Source organism: Microtus pennsylvanicus, chromosome X (assembly GCF_037038515.1).
Source record: "Microtus pennsylvanicus isolate mMicPen1 chromosome X, mMicPen1.hap1, whole genome shotgun sequence".
NCBI classification, from domain to species: domain Eukaryota; kingdom Metazoa; phylum Chordata; class Mammalia; order Rodentia; family Cricetidae; genus Microtus; species Microtus pennsylvanicus.
In genome coordinates, this window is record NC_134601.1 from 27,273,272 (window position 1) to 27,286,566 (window position 13,295).

General features: G+C 46.3%; 1 protein-coding gene across 1 annotated transcript; it reads left to right on the forward strand.

The window, feature by feature from the left end:
* Window positions 1-1,477: 1,477 nt before the first annotated feature.
* On the forward strand, window positions 1,478-9,958 carry LOC142840284 (protein ARMCX6-like). Its single transcript, XM_075956874.1, has 2 exons — window positions 1,478-1,703; window positions 8,789-9,958. The coding sequence occupies exons 1-2, from the start codon at window positions 1,478-1,480 to the stop codon at window positions 9,346-9,348; spliced, it is 786 nt and encodes a 261-aa protein (XP_075812989.1). The 3' UTR covers window positions 9,349-9,958.
* The last annotated feature ends 3,337 nt before the right edge of the window (window positions 9,959-13,295 follow it).

Consider the following 13,295-nt stretch of genomic DNA (forward strand, 5'->3'; position numbering starts at 1 on the left):
CAGCGATTCCGTCCACGTCTAGAGGTCTTTAGTTTAGACGAAAGGCAGTTTTGCCCAATGGTCAGTGCTCAGCAGTTGAAGTGAACTGTAGAAGGACACTGTTCTGTGCACCCATTTGTCTTCTGTCTTCTTTGGAGGGAGCAGAGAGATGCTGCTAGGAGCCAACCTGTCTCTTTTTGTTATGAAAAGTTTTTAAATAATTAAATACTTAAATATCACATCCCCAGATCTCTGAGCAGTTGAGGCTGTTTATTAGGTATAGCTGCAGTATAGAATCTGTCTGGAAGGTTGGGTCTGAGCTTGACTATACTGGCTCTTAACAGGTAAGATTTACACTCCTAAAAAGGCAGAAAGAAGAAAAATGTTTGTAATATAAGGTTGATAGCAGAACTAGCAATGGTAGAGAACAGCTTAATGTATTTTTAAGAGACTTAAAAGTACATACCAGTTTAAAATATGAGACTTATGATTTTGTTATCTGAAATGAGATGTAATGAACAATTATTATACACAGAAAGAGTGAACAGGAATTGGGCAGCGTGGATGCCTTTGATGGGCCCTATCAAAGGCATGCCATTGCGCAAAACACATGTAATAGAGTTAACAAGAGGATTTCAGTGAACACTTGGGGGAAAGGCAGGGTATACTTAAGAATGGGAGAGCCAGGTCCGAGAGCCAGGGGACCTGGCTCTCAGCCAAGATGGTGATAAAGTCACCTGACCCACCTGGCCCTCAGCCAAGATGGCGATAAAGTCGCCTGACCCACCTGGCCCTCAGCCAAGATGGTGACAGCCACATGTTGTATGAAAAAAGTCACAATTTAGGCTTGGATGGCTTGCTCCCCATAGCCAAGCCCATGAAAACACCAGCAAAAAAACACGGCACCTCAAAGCCTACAATGAGAAGGGCTCCCTGTTCAGGCGAGATGCAGATGGCATGAACACCCAGGACATGTGGTTGGGCGTCCCTGGTCCACGAATGGGGTGCTAAGGGCCTAGCTGGATCTGGGCAGAGTACTCAGAAACCAGAGGCCAGGCCGCACTGTAGCAGTGGTCACGATGAAAAGAAGGAAGAAAATAAGTGAAAAAAGAAAAAGAGGAAGAATTGGAGACCCTGGGCCTCCAGGCTCGGGTGAGCTGAGGGGCTGGCTAAGGCCGCGCTGTCCCAGGCACAGGCTTAGCAAAGGAGATAAGCCAGAATTGAATGCCAGCGAAGGGAACAACTGAGGCCCTGAAGACCCGCGGTTGGGGGAAGTCCCCCCGACCCTAGAAACACCGGGGGGTTGCTGGGAGCTCAACGGTCAATTCCTGGGTTGAAAGGGACCATTAAACTGGCCAAAATGGGGACACTCATGATTAGAAGCCGGTGTTGTTCGGAGGGGCCGCACCCAGGCAGATAGAACACGTGGGTCCTTGTTGAGAAGTTCCTTGGTTACGATTTGTCCCCAGAAGTCAGAGCTTAGAGTCCCGATCCCCAGATGGGGCCTGAAGTTGGAAACTCCGGGCCCGGGTGGAAGTCTGGGGCTGGCGAATCATCCGAGTCATGGCACCAATTAATGTTTCAAAATCCCCGGGAGGTTCCCGAGCAGCCTGCCCAAGATCCCCAGGTAGTTCCCCGAGCAGCTAATAAGCGGGAAATGCTGGCAAGTCCCCGGCAGGCTCGCAGAACAGCCGGGTGGGTGCTGGGCCCCGGAGCAGCTTGCAGTAGGTCTTGGGTCCTGCCACCTGAGCGGTGGCGGGTTCCCAACAGCGAGTGGGCACATGGGTAGGGACATGTGACAGACACATAGTATGAATTAGAACTGAACCTTTATTACTTAGAGGAGAGAGAAAGAGAGAGAGTGAAAGAGAGAGAGACAGAGAGACAGAGAGACACGTGTGCACATGCTAAAAAGGGACAGTGAGAGAGATTCAAGATGGCAGGGCAGGGGTCAGAGGTCACTGGGAGTAGGCGTGGCTTGTCCCTTACAGGGACCAGAGACCAAAAGAATAACACTATGTAGTCCAAACTGGCCTGAAACTCAATCATGATATCCCCTTGTCTCAGCCTCCAGAGTACTGGGATTACATGTGCACAACATCATGCTCAGCCCAGAAATATCCCCCAATAAAGAGAAATTTTATCAATTTTTTCTTCATTGAATTTTAGTCTCTTCAAAAGTTTCCCATATTATAATGCCATGAAGATTATATACATTATATTATAGAAGTTTTGTTGTTTTGTCATTCAGATCTGGATTTATAATTCACTTGCAGTTTATTTTGTAAGGCATCTTGATTGCATTTTTCTCCTGAGTGGCTAGCTTGACCCAGAACCTTTTTCTGCAGGGTAACATTTTTTCCCCGCTACATTGCCAAGTCAGCTTTGTGTTGGTTATGTTGGTGTGTATTTTAGACTTCCTATTCCTTTATCATTGCATCAATGTCCTTGCATCTTGTCACAGTTAATATAGTTTTATAATGTAATATAAATTTGATACTGTAGATTATCTTGATTGTTAACTTTTAAGATTATCTTGGTTATTCTTGGCCCTTTCTGTTTCCACGTAAGGTTTTTGTTTTTAGAGCTGAGAATTGAATGCAGGGACTCGGGCATGCTAGGCCAGGGCTATATCACTCTGATCCTTCTACATAGGCTTTAAACAATGTTTGTTAAACACACATAGTTTAGGATTTTTATTGGGATTGCACTGAATCCACAGACCAATGTGGTAAAAGTTAATGTTGTTTGGTCAGAAGCATCACCCCAGCTCCCTAATACCCCTTTATACAAAAAGTCTGGATTGTTTGCCTGGGGGTTTCACCCCAGCTCCTGGCATAAGCCCCCTCCCCTGGGGAGTTGCCTCAGTCCAAACCCCATCTCCAAGAAAGCCTGCCCAAATGGTGACTCCTCCTCAGGGAGGATCAAGAAAGCCCACCAAATGATAACCTCGCTCCAGGGAAGGCCAGGACCACTCCCACAGGCTATTTAAATTGCCCCCCAGAGAATGAACATATGGTCTCTGGGTTTTGCGTGGTCTCCCCTTCTCTCTCTTTTCCTCGCCTTGTTTTCCCGGGGTCACCTGGGAGTAAGGCAATCTATTAAACATGGACATCCTTTATTTGGTCTAATTTGGTTTGATTGGAATTATTTGCATCGGCAGAGAGGTTTGACTTAAGACAAAATACCTAACAAATGCATTTATGATATTTAGCTTAACAGTCCAGTATCATGGTCTACCCTCTCAATTATTTTGGTCTTCTTAAATTTCTCTAGGTTTTCAGGTTTAAAACATCATGGTTTGAAGGATTTTCCAAATAAAGGAGACCATTGATTTATTTATACAGGGTGCAGAAACTAGGACCTCATGCGTATGAGGCAAGAAATGAAACTGTACATATCCAAGCCTCTTTTGTACTTTTTACTTTGAGAAAGAGCTCACTAAGATGCCAGAGTTGACCTTGAACTCACTCTGAAGCCCAGCCTGGATTTGAGCTTGTGAGATACTCTGTCTTTCATTTCCTGAGTATTAGAACTGCATTTCTCTCTCCTCTTTCAGAGATTTCCATATGCATATGTTTGTCTGTTTGATGGTGGTCCTTAGGTTGCTTAGGCTGTGTTCAGGTTCCTTTCTTCTCTTTGCTTTCTGTTACTCAGAGTTCATAATTTCAATTTTCCCATCCTTATGTTCACCAAATCTTTTTTTAAAACCTAAGCAGATGCATTGTTATCACTCTAGTGATTTTTATTGTCATTATTAAAATGTTTGATCTCAGAGTTCCTTTCCCCTCCCTTCCCTTCTCCTCCCCCATTTCCTATCACTCTCCTGCCCCTTCTCTTCCTCCTTTTTTAGTTTCTATCTCGTAGAATTTCTGGGTTTACTGAGAAAGCAACATTAGTTTCCTTTTTCGTGGTTTTGCAGTCTTTGTTTAACGAGTTCAATGGCAGGCTTCCTCTGGAATGCTTGTGTTAGTTTATTGTTTTCCTGTGTGTTGGCCAGATTGTCTCGTGTTTTTATGTCTTTCAATGTATTTTTTCTTAAAAACAAAAACAAAGCCCCAAACACACATTGTGATTTATTTTCGCAACTGGAAATGGGACTCTGCTTCTTTCACCGGGCTCTATTTTGCTATGAAGTATGGTGGCTTTTTGTTGCTTGCTCATTTTACTAAAGTGGTCTGAAAGAACTATATTCTTTTTTTGTCTGCAGCCGCTTTAATGCATGTTCCATTAGTTTAATATTCAGCTAATGAGTCAATAGAGACTTCCTTCAACAGTCGCAACCAAATCCAATGAAATAAACAAAATATGCTATTGTTTTCACATGGACATGTGTGTTGTGGGTACACCTTAAAACTCATTTGCATAATTTAGAAACTTTCCTTGGATTTTACTTCTGCATGTTTCCCATTCTGCACCTAAGGGTCAGTCAGAAGTGAGAGATTAGGCTCATCTTGGTCTTTTCATTTATATTTTTATTCTATTTGGGGTCTTACTAGGTATCCCTGGCTGACCAGGAACTTCCTGTGTACAGAAGGCTGGCTTCAAACTCGCAGAGTTCCACCAGCTTCTGCTTGGAGGGATGGTACTAAACATTTCTGCCACCATGCTCAATAATGTCCCTAGATCTGTGCGTGCATTATGGATTTCAGAAACTGGCTGGAGCTTTACCAGCCTCTTCTTCCTCAGAACATCTTTTTCCTCAGGATTTCCACTCAATTGATGCAGTCTATTTTTTAAAATCTTAATTGATGTTCCACGTCCCAGGTATTAGTGAATAAAAATATTTGCCTTTACACATTTTCAATGAAAGTCCCTAAAGTAGACATTTCATCCTTGAAAGTGTTCTGAATGAAAGAAAAGCCCTTCGAGCTGATTCTTCAGAGTCACCGGAACAGGAGAAATCAATAGTCATAGATTCTCAATAACATAGTCTGTTTTGCTATTTTTAGGACTGGGAACACTGTCGGGGAACATGGGCAGGTTTCTTTAAGGTTACCAAGTTCTTTTACTGAAGTTCAGCTCTTCATTCTCTCTTGACTTTTCTGATCTGCATAAAGCTTTGATTAGTTTCTGCAACTCCAATAAACCGGTTTCTGACAGATTTACCCATCTTGCACTGCTTTTCTATAGAAATGGGATTTGGGGGTTTTATATGCTGCCATTTTTTTAAATATTTATTTATTTATTATGTATACAATATTCTATCTGTGTGTATGTCTACAGGCCAGAAGAGGGCACCAGACCTCATTACAGATGGTTGTGAGCCACCATGTAGTTGCTGGGAATTGAACTCAGGACCTTTGGAAGAGCAGGCGATGCTCTTAACCACTGAGCCATCTCTCCAGCCCACGCTGCCATTTTATTACAGCATTTTCTTGATTAACAGCTGTATTTCTTCATAACAAAATTATTGCTCCCGAGTTGCCTGCGCTTTTGTCATGGATGTGGGCATCTGTACAGGGAAGCCCCTCTGTGTTTTTGAGTAGTAAGTTCCAAGGTGCGAGCCTTCCCAGTACCTCAGGTTTTGATAGAAAACAGCTGCGGGAGCTGGCCAGTTGCTCCAGATCAGATGACATGGCCAACCTTTCGCTATAGAGGACCATCATTCGGGCAATACTTCACAGTTGCTAGTTTTGTCTCACCTTGCCAAGAACTGTGAATAGATTTCTTTCATTTCTTCTTATCTTCAATGAAAAAAACCTATTTTGGTTTTGAGGTAAAATCAATTAAAGTGTACTTTTAATACCTCCCTTTCTTTATAAGTGAAGGGGGAGAGAGAAAAAAAAGAGAGAGAGAGAGAAAGAGAGAGAGAGAGGAGAGGAGAGGAGAGGAGAGGAGAGGAGAGAGATTCTGTGTTAGCATGCCCCTCTTCTATACTTCTCTAAGAGGGATTGTCTAGGAGTTTTTATTTTCCAACTAGTTCATACTGAGGATCAATCAATTTGTCAAAATTATGGTTGAATTGCTCCTACAGCTATTGGCTCTGGAATCTTCTGCTTTAGGCAAGCTACTTGTGACTGGCTTTATCTGTACCTCCAAACTGGGGAGAGAGGTAATATTTTACCTAGCGCTCTGGTTCCATCTCTGTTGCTATAGTAAAATACTCCGATGGAAGCAACACAGGGCTGGGTGTGATGTGCTGGCCTTGCCTTTAAACCCAGCACCGGAGAGACAAAAGCTGGTGGGAGTGGAAACTGGAGAGCGGGGCTCATTGGTGGCTTGGATCTTAAGTGAGGAAAAACGGTGGAGGCAAAGCTCTTTTGATCCAGCTATCAGCTCTTGTTGATCTCAACAAGATGATTTTTATGGCCACATAAAAGAAAAAAAAAGAGGAACTTCTCAGGTTATGAATAATTTGGTAAGAAAATGGTGATTACTTGGGAACATGGTGGGCCGAGCTCATTTTAACTCTGTAAATGGTCCATGAAGTTGAGGGGGCGGAACTGGTTTGGGAATCTGGGGTTGATATGTGGGAAATGTTCTACAGAGTCCTAAGTTAGTAAAAGGTTGGCTCTGTAGCCTGTGATCCAGCCCTAAACAACGAGGACTTTACACATAGATGCTAGTTTGTTTGTCTGTCTCTAGAGGGCAGCACACACCAAAGGAAGGGAAGAGGAAGTCGTCCTCAGGATGTTTGTGACTAATGAAGTTTTTACTCTTTTAAGGAAACAATAGGCTCAGTTTTTACTCTATTAATTAATTAATTAATTAAAGATTTCTGCCTCCTCCCTGCCACCGCCTCCCATTTTCCTCCCCTTCCCCCAATCAAGTCCCCCTCCCTCGTCAGCCTGAAGAGCAATCAGGGTTCCCTGCCCTGTGGGAAGTCCAAGGACCACCCACCCCCATCCAGGTCTAGTAAGGTGAGCATCCAAACTGCCTAGGCTCCCACAAAGCCAGTACGTGCAGTAGGATCAAAAACCCATTGCCATTGTTCTTGAGTTCTCAGTAGTCCTCATTGTCCGCTATGTTCAGCAAGTCCGGTTTTATCCCATGCTTTTTCAGACCCAGGCCAGCTGGCCTTGGTGAGTTCCTGATAGAACATTCCCATTGTCTCAGTGTGTGGGTGCACCCCTCGCGGTCCTGAGTTCCTTGCTCGTGCTCCCTCTCCTTCTGCTCCTGATTTGGACCTTGAGATTTCAGTCCGGTGCTCCAATGTGGGTCTCTGTCTCTGTCTCCTTTCATCGCCTGATGAAGGTTAATATTCAGGAGGATGCCTATATGTTTTTCTTTGGGTTCACCTTCTTATTTAGCTTCTCTAGGATCACTAATTATAGGCTAAATGTCCTTTATTTATAGCTAGAAACCAAATATGAGTGAGAACATCCCATGTTCCTCTTTTTGGGTCTGGCTTACCTCACTCAGGATAGTGTTTACTCTTTTAAGGAAACAATAGGCTTGGGAGCCAGTGGGAAGACCTTGGGTGAAGTGAAGCTGTGTAGAAGAACCTGTTCTTCCACTCCCATTCCCAGAAAAGCCCTAATCCTAGTCCCCTTTGGTTCTGTGAGAGCAGAACCAGCATCTACTGTCCCCTAATCCTGGTTCCCTTTGGTTCTGTGAGAGCAGAACCAGCATCTAGTGTCCCCGATTCCTAGTTCCCCTTGGTTCTGTGAGGACAGAAGCAGCATCAGCTATGGAAAGAGGGTGGAAGCTGCAGCTCAAACTAGCGCAGCAGTGGTGGAGGTGCACACAGGACAGACACTCACTGGGAGACAAGCTGGACGGTGTGCTGACAATATTTCATTCTAGTTAGTTAGTTTTATGTACAAATTAATGGGTTTCCTTATGATGTTTTTACATATATCACTGGATCTTGCTCATTTTATGAGTTTATTTTAGTTGTATAAAATAATGGGCTTCACAGTTATTTATATATTCATGCAGGCATCTAGCACACTGGGCTTAAATGGCAAGCTTCTAAAGCTGGAATCTAGAGGAGGCATCCCCGAGGCTTCTGTACTAGTGCACAACCAGACTTGACTCGTTCTTGATCATTTTCCTGGAGATAATCTGAGAAAAGGGAGGAAGTAAATCCCTCCATTTGGTGTGACATCATGGCGAAAGTGTGGGAATTGGTCATGACATCTCGGAGCACAGGACACAGAGGCAACTCTGTTTCTGCCTCGCTGAGTCTTTGTCTCCCCTCACCCAGCAATCCTTTTTATTTAAGGACCAGCAAAAGGCAGGTGTTACAGGTGAGAAGAAATTTCAGAGAGAAACATTTGCAAGTTCAGATTGTGAAATGAGGGAGTGAGTAAGGGAGAAATGGAGGAAGGCAGCAAGGGACTGAGAACTGGAGAGGGGGAGGGAAGGGGAGAGAGGGAGAGCAGCAGGGAGATTAGGTGTTGGCATGTCCTTCGGTGTTGCTTTTAGGGCATTAAGAGACTGTGATCAGGAGACACGACTAGTTATATGGGACCAAGAATGCTGTCACTAGAGAAAAGTGTCAATGAGACCCATCAGTGAGTCTCCATGGATATGAGATATGCTTGGTTGCTGAACTGCAAAACCCTGGTTTGCAGATCAGGTCTTAAAGTGCTTAGAATGCTATTCCCCAACATCAACAAAGGACCAATTGGCTAAAAAAGACCAAAAGCATGTGTTGCTTAAAGAAGGGCTGATGAAAAGCATTAGTCTTAACTCAAGGATGAAAAAAAGCCAAAACCCAAGGATGATGTAGAATGAAATAATTTTTGAAAAGGATTTAGAAGGTGACAAAGAAACTAACTTATCAATAAAGAACAATCACCCTTTGACCAACCGAGAAGCTGATATTTGGAACTCTGAAGCCAAGAAATTTTTACTTGAGCTCTGGACCTGACCAAGTGTGCTTCCATCCAAGGAAAAACCATGTTCACCGAGCCCACAAATACTGACTTTCCCCTTAGCCACAATGTCAGTAGGCACTGGGCCAGCATCTCAGTGGTTGCAAACGGGATCCCCACCCCCCAGACCACTGTGAGGGAGAAGGCTTTGTGTGTCCCAGAAAACCCGAACACCAGTATTGGAAATCAGGGCCAGATTGAGATGTCCATCGATGAAGTGTGTCGAGAGATGGTGTTACATTGCTGCAAGTTATTTCTGCAGCAGGCCGGATTAAATCTGCTAATAAGCGTGACGGTTATTAATAACATGCTTGCCAAGTCGGTTTCAGACCTGAAGTTTCCTTTGATATCCGAGGGCAGTGGATGTGCAAAGGTTCAGGGTTTGGAAGCACTGCTGGGTTTGTCTGAAAAGCCAGTGTTGGCCGGGGAGGTGCTGGCTGCCCAAATGCTGTTCTCCTTCATGCTCCCCTTTATGAGAGGTGGGAACAGAGAGATGCTCGTGGAGGCCTTCAGAGCGATGCTCGTGGAAGCCCTCTCCCCATAAGCGGCTGTCTCCAACAGAAGGAGACTGAATCCACCCAGGACCCCAGCAGGTTACTGAGGACAGAGAAGCTGCAGCGGGTGCAAGCAAGGATGCAGCCTTAGCCGGTCAGCTCCTCCTTGGGCAAAAGTTCCAATAGCTAAAAGAAGGGCCACACTCTTCTTGGCCAGGCAGTGGCTCCCCGGAACTGTGGGCAACTTGTGGGTTTTGTAGTCTGCAGGAAAGGTGCATTGTAAATTGCTCCCTTGCAGTCTTCCTTCTGCGGTAAAAGGTAAAGGGATCACCGTTGGCTGCGAGCTGCAGATAACAGAAATCAAATCACAGCATCACCAGAGCTGTTGTTGCCTGTGGTGATCTCCCTGTCTAGGCGGGACCACTTAGCAGAAATGACACCCACATGGGAGCTCGTGTCGAACTTGCATCTGCTGCCGCTGCTAAGGTTGAAGTATTTCCCCGTTCCTCTTTCCTGTACTAGCTGATGGATGGCTAGCATGTTAATCCAAGAAATGTACCCCGTCCTGTCCATTGTACCGACTGACCCTCTTCCACCCAAGCCCCCACCTGTGTGTATCATCAATAAACTCGTGTGTTTTGATTGGCAAGAAAATCGAAAGGGGGCACGGGCCTCATCTTTGACTTTGGTCTGCACAAGCAGGGAGACAAAATGCACCCTAGAGTCCAGCTGCCTGGGCCCCTGCTCCCTGACAGGCACACTTGCCAGTGCTCAAGGAGGCAGGGGCAGAAAGGGTGAAGGAGGTGCAAGAGGGCCTCAGGGGAGGGGTGAGGGCAGGGGTAGATTCAAGACCTGTGTGCAGATGGAGGGCAGACAACACCCTTGAAGCAGTCGCCCCGGGGCCCTGAGTAAGGAAGCCCTTAAGCAAGAGGTCTTCTTGACTGGCCTCCTGTGGACTTGTGCCTATTGGGTGGAGGCTTCTCCCAGGAGGGATTGCCACGTGACTGGCCCCTGCTAGGTTCATATCTATCAGTCCCCTTAAGATGCTGTCAAAACCACTTCCTGCCCCCTTCCTTCCTCGGGGTCCCAAGCACTGCTTCCTGGCAGGGTGAGAGGGTTGGCAGCTGCTCCACTTTGGGGGGGGGGGAACTCCTTTCTTCTCTAGCCTTCCCTAGAGGTAGAGCAGCCAGGAACTCCCCACAAGGATAGTGAGGCAAATGCTGTCAGTGCTGTTCATGACTTGCCTGCAGAGATCCACATAGCCATGCTCCACCTCTGAGATCCACATAGCTCTGCAAGGAAGAGGAGGTCCCTGTGCACTGAGCCATGCATCTGGGCCTGCCCAACTCTCTCTCTGTCTCTCTCTGTCTCTCTGTCTGTCTCTCTCTCTCTCTCTCTCTCTCTCTCTCTCTCTCTATCTCTCTCACACACACACACACACACACACACACACACACACACACACACCCTGCCCATTTCCAAACCTCTCCCTTTAGCTCCTACCTCACCAAGCCTAGCTTCCCTGCATGGTTGCCATGTAGGAGGAAGCAGACAGCTTCCCAAAGCCATGGCAAAGCAGGAGATCCACGAGCTTCCTATGTGACGCCATGCGGCTGCTGCTGCTGCTGCTGCTGCTGCTGCAGGACAGGTGTCGTGTATTGGTTGTTGACCCTGGGGTGCTGTTCTGGGTCATTGTGCCCTGTGCAGCAGCGGTCTGTGTGCAGAGTGCCCTGCCTTCAGCCTGCTCTCTGTACGTCTCTCCATAGCTTTCATTTCTTCTTCTGCCTCCACACGCCATTTGAGTTCCAAGTCTCCTGTTTGTATCCTCTTCCCAGCAGCATTCCATGCTGGCCAGTAAGCTGGGGTGCCTGCCAGGCCCCTGGACCAACTCTGGGAAGTTGTCCAACCAGGAGTGGATACTGACCATCTCCAAGGTCCTGGGAAACTGGATGAGGCCAGTGGCCTGTGATAAGTGCCACACCACACAGCCATCACAGTCCGTGCCTTGGACTGCCTCGGCTGGCTGAGGGACACTGTCTTGCTTCTCAGTAGCTGCTGGAGGATTCTTCCCCCAGCAGGCACCCCACCACAGCCATCTGCATCCCCTTTGAGTCTAGAGTTCCACGTTTTGGCTGGGTGATGTACATCGAAGGAGGATTTTGTGCACACACCTGCATCCTCTTGTCCTGGTCCAGTCTGCCTTGCCAGTGCTGTCTTCAGTGACAGCTCACTGCCAGGCCTCCTTAACCTCAGCACAGAGGCAGGGCACAGGCTCCTGTCCTTGCTGAAGCTTCTGGCCCAAATTAGCATGCGCCTCCCTACATCTGTGCACATCACAGAACCCTCAGTTCCCGATCGCGTGCCGTGGTCAAGCATGTCTCAGGCACTTGAGGCTTGAACATGCAGCTGTCTCCTAACCCAGGGAGGACCTCAGAGGCTTCTAGCACACCTCTTGAGCAGCTGTGCCTTGTGCCCAGGAAAGCCACCTGGGATTAAAGCTGCTCCATCACATACATGGTCCTGGCCCATGTCGCCCCCTGCTGTTCATTTGCTGGTAGTGCTTTCCTGAAAACGTTGCTTGGGTGTTCATGCAGAGCTTTCTTGTCTGCCCCCTCATCCCTTGAGTGGTCCTGGTGTGGAGCCGAAGTAGGAGGTCAGTTTCAAGGGGGGGGGGGGCTTCTGATTCAGTAAGAATACGAATGGAATTGTGACATAATATCTCCGAGACCCCATCCTTATGGGTACAGACAACACAAGACCAAAATAGCTCTGGATCACAAAATGTGCCTGTCTGTCACTGGGCTTTTCCCCCACAAACACTGAACTAGGTCACCCACGCTGCCTTGCCGCCCCCGTCTACAGATCTGTACCCTGCTTGGCCTGAGCTGCCTCCTCTGTCGTGTGAGCCTGCCGCAGACTGCCTTCAGTTCCAGAAAGAGCCCTGGGCTTGCTGCTGCTGCTCCTGAGTACCTTCGTGTGTGGTGCCCCAGGGCACTGCCTCTCCACCCTCCTGGAGCCCTCCCCTGCCACCTGTTGCTCCTGGGGATTTGGTGCATTGAGGCCCCTGCACTCCTTTTCCTGGAAACGCAGACAAAACTTCAGACATACAGTTGCAACAGGGATAATATATTTGCGGGAATGGGGCGTATGTTTGTTATTACCTTGAATAAAAATAACATCCCTGAGAGAAGAACAAGACCAGTGCCATTAATCCTGTTTTTTTATGTTGACATGTCCTTGAATGTGTTCTCTAATCCTGTGTTTATTAGACTTGCATACATGTGCTTTTTTATTGTTATTGATGGGAACAGCAAGTGACAATTGGAAATGCCCAAATATTTCAACATGGCTACTCCCAAAGAGGAAGGAAACGGCAACAGAGATGCATTTGGTTCAGTTAGTCTGCAAGTGTTCTCTTCCCCCAGAAGCCACAGCCCCCACAATGACCCTAACTAAGATACCAGCGTTGTCTTTCAGCTTGAGCTATCCCATGTTGCACTTACGAGTTTTTAGTTTTTGTGTCTGGAAAAACTTACCATGATGCTCTTCAATTTTCAGGAACATGTATGGCTGTATATAATAGCCACATTCGCTAAGGTTTCCATTTGGCAATTGATTTGAGGCAGGAGACATGAAATTGATTGTTTTCCTTCATTCCCTCTCTCCTGTCCATAAAGTTCCTCTCTGGCAGAATTTTCCTTTAAGTGCTAAATCCTTAATATTTGTGACTTGTAGAAAATAAAAAAAAATATTCTTACTGTAGAATAAAGGAGGGCCAAGGCCAGTTCTGGATATGGCGGGTTTTATAAATTACAAAAACTCCTAATTGATGGTTTATGGATTTTAAAAATTACTTTTGAGAACTTAAAAGTTATGACTGATGTACAGTCAAAGTCTTTCTTCTCTTTTTATAAGAGTCCTATTCTATTTACTTATGCTTGATGGTAAATAATAAGAATGAGCAGGGGTACGGGGGCCACATTGTCAATCAGGATAT